The sequence below is a fragment of the Oryzias melastigma genome, linkage group LG13, assembly GCF_002922805.2.
Source record: "Oryzias melastigma strain HK-1 linkage group LG13, ASM292280v2, whole genome shotgun sequence".
NCBI lineage: Eukaryota > Metazoa > Chordata > Actinopteri > Beloniformes > Adrianichthyidae > Oryzias > Oryzias melastigma.
Window position 1 is genome coordinate 7,843,523 of NC_050524.1, and position 11,066 is coordinate 7,854,588.

At 38.0% G+C, this 11,066-nt stretch overlaps 1 protein-coding gene across 1 annotated transcript in view; it reads left to right on the forward strand.

Moving 5' to 3' along the window:
• The window catches only part of cog6 (component of oligomeric golgi complex 6), a 39,107-nt gene that overhangs the window by 24,181 nt on the left and 3,860 nt on the right, over positions 1–11,066 (forward strand). The window contains exons 10-16 of the mRNA XM_024277869.2: positions 451–542; positions 1,752–1,816; positions 2,653–2,744; positions 2,893–3,010; positions 5,052–5,183; positions 5,427–5,594; positions 6,025–6,132. Coding sequence (XP_024133637.1) covers positions 451–542; positions 1,752–1,816; positions 2,653–2,744; positions 2,893–3,010; positions 5,052–5,183; positions 5,427–5,594; positions 6,025–6,132 — 775 coding nt within the window. The remainder of the gene's footprint in view (positions 1–450; positions 543–1,751; positions 1,817–2,652; positions 2,745–2,892; positions 3,011–5,051; positions 5,184–5,426; positions 5,595–6,024; positions 6,133–11,066) is intronic.

Sequence of the window (11,066 nt, forward strand, 5' to 3'; positions counted from 1 at the left end):
TATAAAAAACACAAATTTGTTGGAGTGGTCCTTTGAAGACTCACTCCAATCAAGCTCAAAATTGCATTTCTGAGTATTTATGTATTTAAATCATTGTACATCAGGAGTATTTGTAAAAAATAGTTTGAAAAAGCTTTTAGCAGTGAAGTAGATTCTACAATCACCATGCCACAAGCTTTCTACTTCACATCCACTTGCAGACGACTAAATCCATGAACGTCTTTGTTTCCCTCGTCCGAGCTGGCATCTGGCTCAGAACTGTACAGCTGGATAGTTCTGATATTTGATTGACCGGCCCTCTCTTTTCTTTTTTTAGCTAAAAACTGCATAATCATAATCAAAAGACCACTGGAAATGCTTTTACAATAGATCAAGAGATGATTGGAGATTAAATGGAAGGGGTAGTCTCTTCACTGTGTTTATGCTGAATCAGACCTGTTGATCTTGAAGGTATGTGGGGGACATGCTGGCTTGGCTCCACCAGGCAACTGCTTCAGAAAAGGAGCATCTGGAGGCACTTTTGAAGCAGGTCACCCTGCAGGGTAAGATGCATGTATCTTTTTCTTAGTTCTATCAAGAATTTTTCCATAAAAGTTGCACCAATTGTAATGTAGATAGACATATTTCTACTTCTATTAGTTAGTGGGGATGTCCTGATCCGATCATTGGAAATCAGGTCTGATGGCGTTGTTTTTAGATTCAATCACAACCGGGTGTTGTATCCCATCAGCAATCAGAAATTCATTATATTATTTTGATCACCATTATTTATTTTTAAGCTTATTATTAAATGCTCGAGTAGAAGTCTGCACATCATGAACGGATTATGACGTTTTATTGCTGTAAATACGGCAGCAGTTTGAGCTGGAGGCGCACAAAAACAATTCAGTAAAGTTAGTGAGGTGTTCACAGATTCAGACTTCCAGGCCCAATAGCTCTTTTAAAATTGTTTAAAACTGACATCTTTACAAGAAGGGTTTTTGAAATTATTTTTGATGGGATTTAAACAGAAAGACAGCTGCCAAGAGACCGTCTACAAAGTGCAAGCTCTGGGGAAAATGGCCAAAAAAAAAATCTCTAAGGTCTCAAAAGCAGAAACTAATCAATGGTTACGCTAGTCATGAAAAATCCTCATCATTTTAATGCTACAACAATTTTAAAAGAAAGTCATTGCTTCTAATTTTTAGGAATTTTAATGGAGATATAAACCACATCAGATAAAAAATGTTCAATCGTTCTGAAGAAACTAAAGCTACAGTCACCAAATTTTCTCACATTACTATTTATCTCTTATTTTTAACAAGTTAATAGCTTTTCGAGTTGATAGTTGAACTAGTTTTTCTTGACTTTTCAAGCTGCTTCACAGAAGTTCATTGTTTAAAATGATAAAAGAAGGTCAATGAAATAAAAAATCAGGAAAACATGGATCTGTTCATTAAAATTTGTTCAATTTTTAATGTGCTACAAAAGTATTGGATCGGAGCTCGGCAGAAACTCAAAACTGAAAGGCTCTGATCAGATCAGATGAATGAAAAGTCTTTGCAACTGCGCGTAGAAGTCAGAAATTCTGCTCTACTCGCATTTGTATAGACTTTTTATTGAAAGTGGCTGCTTAAATTCAGTGTGTGTCCACCTTTATAAGTAGCATTTGTTCAAAACACTGAACATATTAAAAAAATCAATTGTTATCCTGTCAGTGCATACTCAATAGAAGTTATAAAAACCCATTTCCATCTTTCTCTTATTTCTAGATTTGGAGGACAACATGCAGGAGGTGGTGGGACACATCACAGAGGGAGTCTGCAGGCCACTGAAGGTGACCCCAAACACCAGTTTTCAATTCAAGCTGCAATTATATGTGCAAAATGTCTTTAATCGGATCAAAGATCGAATTAGAGCGAAACTGTGTACATAACTGTAAAAAACCTGCGTTCAATGGAAATCAATAATTTTGATAAGTGCAGAAATATCTAAAATACCAAAAACGTCCATAAAAGAGGAAGTAGCAAGTTCCGTTGTAAACAAACAAAGAATGTTTTTATTATAATTGATAATATTTTTAAGTGTTCACATATGTGGCTTTTTTCTTGGCCGCACAGACCCGGAGGAAGGGTTAGACATTTAGCCTTGGATGCACTTAAAATTCATGTGGGCAATGCTGCAATGTAATAGATACCTGCAAATAACATCAGCCTTTATTTTATCTGGACTCAATTGGTAACAAGAATTCACAGATTTTCAGGACTGCTCAAGCGATTTTTTTCACATTCAAAAGCCACCTCCGCCAGGTCCCACAAGTCACTCCTCTGCTCCCAGTTCTCCCAGGAGATAAGGTTCTCCCAAGTCCGGCAGCTCGCTCACGACTACCCACGACGTAAAATCCAGCGCAGCAATCTGAATAAAGTTTCCATGCACCACGATTTGATCAACAATCATCGATTGGAAGGAAATTTTGATCCAAATGAGTCTGATCGGTTCAGAGTATTCCAATTGGCTTGTTTACGTGACGTATTTTTATTCTGATCAGGCGTTTATTCCAATTACTTGTGTTTGTGTAAACGCAGCGTCAGTTAACTTTTTAATGTTACTCGATCCTCTCTTCTGTCGTGGTGCAGATGTACTCACTCGTTCTGTTATTGATCTGCTCCTAAGGTGCGGATAGAGCAGGTTATCGTGGCCGAGCCCGGCGCCGTTTTGCTCTACAAGCTGTCCAACCTGCTTAAATTCTACCATCACACAATCAGGTAAATAATGATTTTACTCCTTTAAACCTCATCTCACTTATAGTTTTTCAATTTATCTTTGATTTTGGATCTATTTTGGATGTTCGATTGACAGATATTTGTAGGCTTAATCATTGATGACTGGTGTATGTTTGGTAACGTTGTGCAGCTCTATCATTGGAACCAGTGTGGCCTCTCTGCTCATGACGATTGAGGAGATGCACCTCCTCAGCAAGAAGATGTTCTTCAACAGCCTGAGCCTTCACGCCAGCAGACTCATGGACAAGGTGCTGTGGAAAAAAGGGTTTCTTCAAAATAAAGTCTGAACGTGGAAAACAAACAAAAAAATAGTGGCTGCAAGAAAGGCGACGCCCACGTTTGCCTTGTTCTTTCATAAAAACGCTTAAGTGTTGCTTCCCGTGGACACATTGTTTACTTCAACTCTACGCCAAAACCCTCAAAGACAACAGGGCTATTTCTGAAACACTTGGGCTTGTAAACAGTTTCAGCCTCCTGGCCACAGCAGTAGAATGACTTTTTTTCTTTTTTTGCCAAGAACCAGTATTCTTCTTACTCTTTAGTTAAATTGGCGCCCAAATATACCGCAGCACGGGCACAAGCCCCTTCAGCTAACGCGCTGGCTGTGTCCTGATCGATAGCGGTTACGAGAATTATCCCTGTCGGTTAGTGTTAATCAAATTGGAAGCCCTCCAGGTTTTGGTGTCAATTCCAGCTATTACCAGGAACACAGCCTTTTCATAATTCGCTCTATTAGGTGGACAAAGGTGGCCTTGCTCAGTTCTACACCACAAGTCCAGAAAAAATCCAAACACTCTTCATCACAGAACCACTCATGCTCAGTAGCTGCATTTTTACTGACTATGAAATGACGCAAATTGGATTTGTGGTAATACATTTGCCAAATGGAAACACCACAATTTTTAGAATAAAAACTCAGATTTATTTTAAAAAAAATAGTTGTTGCAGTTGCAGAAAGTGTATTAAAATTGTCATATTTTTTATATAAAACTTTTTTTTATATTAAATGAGTCACGTGACCAAAAAGCAGATACTACGGACGCCACATGAGGTCCCTCAGCATCACGCAGCTCGTCATAAGTTGACCGTGTCGTGTGGAATTGTAGGATCCATAGCTCCACGATTTCCTAAAATCTCTTCGTCTGTAGCTTTCCGCTCCATAGCCTGAATAAAACGCCGACATCTCCTTTGATAGATGATGATGAGCACTAGTGTCGTGGCAGAAATTAGTTTCTGCTGTAAATCAAAGTATTTCTCACATGCATCATAACTTATTGTGTGAGTTGGTTTGTGTTTATTCACATAATTATGTTTTAATAGAAACATATCATCTGGAAATTGTGTTTCGATAAAGTTTTGCGCGTATGTGTTCTGGAAACGTTGCTACAGTAACAGCTGTGTATTTATTGTTCATGCAGGTCTTGTTTATTGCTTTAATTTGCAAAAATTCTCATATTCAACTAGCCTGTCAAAAAAATACTCCAATCATTTTATTTATCTATTTTCAAAAAAATGTCCTAGTGGTCTTTTCATTAGGATTATGCTGTTTTAGCCAAATTAAAGCAGCTTATTTATTATAAATTTGCTTCTGAGTTGTGGGCGAGATTGTTGGCACAGAACATTTTTTTAATGTCACAAATGCACTTTTTTCCAACAGTTCACAATGATTTAAATAAAGAAATACTCTTTTAGCTTTATCTCCTTAATATATGTCCTTAATCGTCAGAAAAATACCTCAAAAGGATGTTAAAAAAACCAAAAGCACCATTTTAATTTGAGCTGGACTTTAAAGATCTACTCCAATGAAAACCGTAATTTTGGTGTATTAAACATATTCTTGTAGCATTTTTCTCATTAGGGAGGACATACATAATAATTTGAGTTTAAATCTCTTCTTTATTTAAATCATGTTGAATGAGGACCAGATAAAAATCCATGGTTTGGAAAAGCTCGGGTTTGTGGCGTGACAACTGTTGTCCATCTGGATCAAAACTGTACGGCTGGATGGCTCTGATATTGCTCACTGTTTTTTTATTTTTTATTTTTTTTGGCTACGCTAATGTGAGGTGCTATAAGCTAGCATTCGAAAGTAAAAACAAAAAGCTAATGGGAAATGAGCAGAAGTAAATTTTTAATTTCTAAAGAATTCCCGCAGAAAATATGTCTTAAGAGAACAACACAGGAACCACTGGGAACTATTTAAAGTGGAAGGAGTGGAACTTTAAAGTGCAGTTTTAGGTGTTTGCGCCATTTCTTATACCTGGTCTCCTGCTGTTTGTGCCTGAGCAGGTGGAGCTCCCACCTGCAGACCTGGGACCGACAGCATCCCTCACTCAGACCCTCTCCCTCCTCAGGGAGGTGCTCGCCTCGCACGACTCCTCTGTGGTTCCTCTGGACGCTCGCCAGGCTGACTTTGCTCAGGTAAACACCCTTTTTTAGATAAATACAAGTGAGCTAAATGAGCAAATTTATTATAGCTTTACTTTGAGTTCAAATTTGAGTGCAAATCTTTCAACTAGATTTAATTGAACATAAATCTGCTTTTTTGGATTAAGAATGAGAATTCAAGCCTTGTGTTTTCAGGGTATTATCTTTGAATTCTGTACATTTTAGTCCAGATTTTATTTTCTGATTTTTTTCCTTCCCCTCATGTCTGTCTCCCAGGTGCTCTCCTGCATCCTGGATCCCCTCCTGCAGTTGTGCACCGTGTCAGCCAGTAACCTGGGCACAGCTGACATGGCCTCTTACATGGTCAACTCCTTGTATGTGATGAAGACCACGCTGGCTCTCTTTGAGTTCACCGATAAGAGACTGGAGATGCTCGAATTTCAGGTTTGCCTCAATTTCAGGCTATTTTCATCACCCTAATTATGTTTTTAGATTTTTGTCCAATCCAGCTTGTTTTCGACTGTTGTGATTTCAACAATATTCCCATGTTAGACAACATAAATTGAGCCTTGATGCTGTTTTTCTCTTTCATTGTAAGGGAGCTCATTTTAATAGAAAATAATTCTCATCCCTTTTATTTAAAATATTTTTTCCAAAATATTTAATTTGAAGCTTCGTGGAGTGTGCATCTATTTACGTGTTGTTGCTCAAATGTGCCATCCACGCCTGTATTTTTAGCATCTGCTTTGTAACTGAGCCCCACAAGAGGTTCAGTGGAAGTTTTGTCATCAATTTTTCCATTTACCATAAGCACCATTAGTTCACAATAGAGGCCTGGACTTCATTTTGCGACCCTCTCTCCAACATTTTCCAGATTGAGGCTCACCTTGATACCCTGATCAACGAGCAGGCCTCCTATGTTCTGACCCGAGCTGGACTCAGCTACATCTACAACTGCGTGCAGCAGCACAGCGCCGAGCAGGTCTCACTTCAGCCTCCTCACATTCTCCCTTTTTTATAACTGTATCATTAATTCAGCCATGTTAACTCATTTGCCAGTGTTTATAGGCCGTACTATTGCTATGGTTACCACATGACCTGCATCTTTGTTGGAGGATAATAGCGTTTCTGTCAGATGTTCAGATAAGGAGGAGAGCTGAAGACGGATTGGGTCATTTTCCGGTAAAACGCCGCGGCCTCTCGTGCAGAAGGCCTGCAGCACTTTGTGCTCTTTTTAACACACTTTGTCACTGAGCCGCCTGAAAACCATGCTTGTGGTTTTAGCGTGCAAGGCTCGACTTGGGTCATGTCGGGACACACCCCACCCCACCACCGCGGCGGCGGCGCAGCACAAAGCTGGGTTGCTGTCGTTCTGCACATTTCTTTTCTACGCGGGTGGCCTGTCGCAGGTTTCTGCAGGCAGACGAGCCCTTTTTACTCCGGAACTGAACTGAATAATACTCCATTCATTTTTGCAGGAAAACTTATTGGAAAGTAACAGTTTAGTATGTAAAATAAATCTTCCTTGTGGAGAGTCATGTAAAACTGTTACTGCAGTGCTAATGGTTCAGTGCTGATCCGTATATTCAGCAGCTCGAGCAAAATTCTTCTTTTCTTTGTCATAAAAAAAGGAATCCGGATGATTCCTGCTCCTCCTAAAGTGCACAGCCATCTCCGTCGTCTTAATCACTCTCAGGTTGAGGTGATTGTTCCCACACGGAGTTGCTCACCAACTTCCTGCACTCCCATAACTGACATTCCCCACAGCTGCAGTCACCCGAGTGTTTTTACAGATGACAGCTCTTTACATTTCCAAAAACTCACAGCTCGGTTTGGACTTTTCCATGTTTGAGACTCCATCCCGACTTTGCAAAATTGCACTTGTTTCTCTGATGAAAGCGTTGTATCACTGAACTGATTTCATTTAGTTTTACAAGTTTGCAATTCAATTTTAGATTGAACACAAACCAACAAAAAATCAGTTCATCTGTGAAATTTTGATTCCAAAACTAGTTTTATTGTGTTATGAAAAAATATTTTCACAACTTTCGAAGTCCAAACTGAACTTTTGTTTGTAAAATGATGAATTCTTACATTAAAAGCTAACTATAATTTTTGGACTACGAAGAAACGTAAAAGAAAATGTATTCAAGTGAAAATACATTTTATTTATTTTATTGAATTTTTGTTTTTAAATATATGAAGAAAACTATAAGATCTGATGGAAATTCATAATAAAACTCAAGTCATCCAGGAGGGAGTTGTAAAGGTTTGAGGTTATGCAGACAAGGGGGCAGGTCCTGATTCAATATAGGTATAATATAATTAACAAAGATAAAAAAAAAATCGGAATAAGCTTCTTTAATTAAAAATAAAAATAGTAAAAATAAATAAAAATAGTAGAGCCTATTGATTAAAAAAAAAGTAACTAATTAATCGCAAACCTAGAAAAAAATGATTTTTTCTTTAGTTACAATATTTTTGTCAACAACGTATTATCTGCAATAATTCACAATATGAAATCACTCAAAAAATCTGTACATTTTGAACATTAATTTTTAAATAATGCTGTCAGTAAAAAAAAGATTATTCACACTTTTGGATAGTGATTAGTCACCAAATAAAGTTTTTCTACGTAAATTTTTATTCAATATGCAGCTTTTGAGCAAAAATGGGCAAGAGAGAAAATGTTTCCTTCATTTTTGTCTGAATTTTTTGAATTTATAAAGTGTTAACTCAGAAGTATAATGTGTGTGCACAAAACTGACATTCAGCCCTAAAAGATGCCAAAAACAACATTTTTAAACTAAATATTTCAAGAATTTCCACACATTTTTAATGTTTTGTCACTGCTTTCAATTAAAAAAAGCACCTCAGCAAAAAGAATTGCTGTTTTAATTTTATTAACAATAATAAAACTGTCTTTAAATATGTATTTTTGATTGCCTTTACTCTATTATTTTCATTTGCTACTCTTCCAAAGTCTCCTGCCCCCCCCCCCTCATATGAAATGTGCCAGAGTGAGGTCACCATATCAGGTCTTTTCCTTCATGTTTTAAAGCACGTGATCCTTACACTTCTGTCCTAGAGTGTATCGATCCATGTTTTCCTTTGAAGTGTCTTATCTCTGACCACATAGCTTTTATTATCTTGGAGTTCCTGGTTTTCCTGAACACTTCATTTCTCTCCAAGCATGGCTCTCAGCTGGAAGAACTCGTCCCAGCTCCTCGCCCTGAAGGCTCTCATCGCTCTTGTTCTCGCTCTGCAGCTTTTACAGTTCTCCCAGCATGCTGTTGGGGAAGCACCTCCATGTCCTGAAGGGGGTGGGGGCTGTTATTCTCACAGTTTATGTCTTCTGTCACGCTCGGCTACGGCGCTGATCAAATTCTGGGTCACACAAAGAACGTTCCAGTCTTGAAGACTTAAAAAACCGTCACACCGTCTTTAGACTCTTGTGACCACCTCTGCCCTGTTTTAGTTCCACTGAGCAACGCTCAAATCCAACTTTATTTACAAAGCATTTTAATCACGCAAAAGGATTCACAGAATACATTTCAAACTTCAGACGAAAACTAATAGCACACAAAACATCTAAGGCTCTTTAATCCAAAACCTCTGCACAAACAAAATCTAAATGAAAGCAGAAAAACTTAAAAAGTAATAAAATTCAAAAGAGCACATTTTTGAAGCACAGTTTCTGTTAAAGTTTTTGAATTGCATTGTAAGTTGCATTTTTAAAACAAATCATTTCAAAAATACAAATAATTTTGCAGTATTGCTGACATAACTGACCCATTTTTTCCCTCAAAATTGACCCAAAAAGTGTTTTTAATGTACTTAAACACTGGAAATATATATATTTTTTGTGTTGAGAAAATTAGATGTTGGTAAAAGAGGAAAATGGCGATAAATCAAGAAAGTGATGAACAAAGACTGAGTAAAAAAAGAGTTTATTTGGTGAAACTTTAAGAATCCTGTCGTAAGAAATTGAGTCATTGGGGGAAAAAAATCAAATGTAAAGTAACATGAAGAGATAAAAAGGGATTTGTGCTTTTCTGGGCAAAGAGATGACGGTAAAACATCTGGTTGATGCAAACAAACATTGGGTAACTGCCCAAGGAAAAAACTTTTTTTTTTTCTTTTGGATAAACGTTTAACTGTCAGCTAAAGAAACAGGAAAGAGACGGTTATTAAAGGATAGTTATTAACTTTACAGTCAATCCACAGCTGAATAATTATAAACTGTTTTTTACCCACACCCCTAAAACACATTCCACATTTTGCTTCTGTTTTAAACCATCCTGTTTTGTTTCCCATTGATTGTATAAGAGAACTGGACCGAGTGATTGTGCTGTCACCAAATGAAGTCACTTCAGTCGCCATTTTTACGGCGCTGCCGTGATGGTGCCAGACGACGCCAGTATAAGCAGTAATTGTTCTGAGTCATGCTTCTATGCCTACCACTCTGGCCAATCAGAAGTGAGCTTGTTGTTTGGCCACACCCATTCCTCTGAAAGCAGGTTTAGAAGAATCTGTCAATCAAATGTTTCAATCCTCTGACATGGGGGGCCAGCAGACAACACACACTTGTATGGAGGCATCTGATTGGCCAGTTTGTAACTTTAATTAATTGCAATAAAGAAACTATTATTAAAATGTCAGATTAGCAAGAGCATGCTAAAAATGTTCTAGAGTAAAAATGGTTATTCTGAGAAAAATTTAATGACTGAGTAAGTTATTTATATTTCAATAGAGGTCTATGGGATTTTGGCTTTGGGACCAGCGGGTGTTTCCTATTTGGAACCGGGGGGTGGGGGGTGATCAGTCCCGTTCTCTCTATGCACTGTCTATGGTTTTTTCCTGAGGTACATCAACCCATTAGTGAAAATGGCACCAAAATGAGAACAAAAACTCCAAAAAAAGATAAAAACTCCAAAATGTTCTGTTTTAAAGACATTTTCAATCAAGATTAAGGCATATTTTTTATCCAATTCCTGTGTTTTTTCTTTCTTTCACGAGGTGCATTACCAGAACGCAACACAAATCTGCTCCTGGTGTGCCCCTTCTGTCAAAATTCTGAACCTTTTGTGCTCCACGAGTAAAAAAGTAAAAGGAATCTCTAGTTTAGAACGCTCACTCAACATTCTCGCGTGCAAGCGGCGTCCCCGTCGGTTACTCATCGCAAAAGATCAACCCTTAAAAACTCAGAGGAGCATCCCTGAAGCAACACAGCACCCAAGTCTACCATTCTCCTGATTACAGACGTAAACACAACGCACCCGAAGATTAGAGCGAAACATTCATCTCAGATGTTTGAAATGTGTTATTGCTGTTTAAGTGAGGTCTGTTGTCATAATTCTCTATGTGATTATATAAGCTGGAAACACAAACAGATCGGGCTCCTCGCGGGTCCTGTTGCTCACAGATGAGAGCGTGAGTCATCGTTTGCTTGTTACGGCGCCCATAATCCTATAAAACTACTCTAGGTGCAGCTCTGCTGCTCTGAACCTTGCACTTTCTTCTATTTGTCGTTTTTAACACTAGCAATTTAGGCATTAAAGCTTGACTTAATGTAACCGTTTTGGATATTCAGTGACGGCTAATTGCCTTAAATGTACCTGCCGTTGTGTACACACAGTGAGACGTGTATTTACTCTGTCTAGTTGACATCACGATTTTGAGAAGCTTTCCTTTTTTTTTTTTTAACCTTAAATGAAAGCACACTCGTCTAGTCGTCCAAACTGTACGTATTCTGGCCTGCAGAAATCCTGGACTGTGAGGATAGGAATTGTTTTATTAATTCTTCTTTCTTACTGCGCCTTTTAGCCACAATGTTGCTACCATACTCAAAAACTCAACAAAATGTGTATACCCCTAACACCTGGTGAAAAGCAATTTTTGACCTCTCAGAATAAA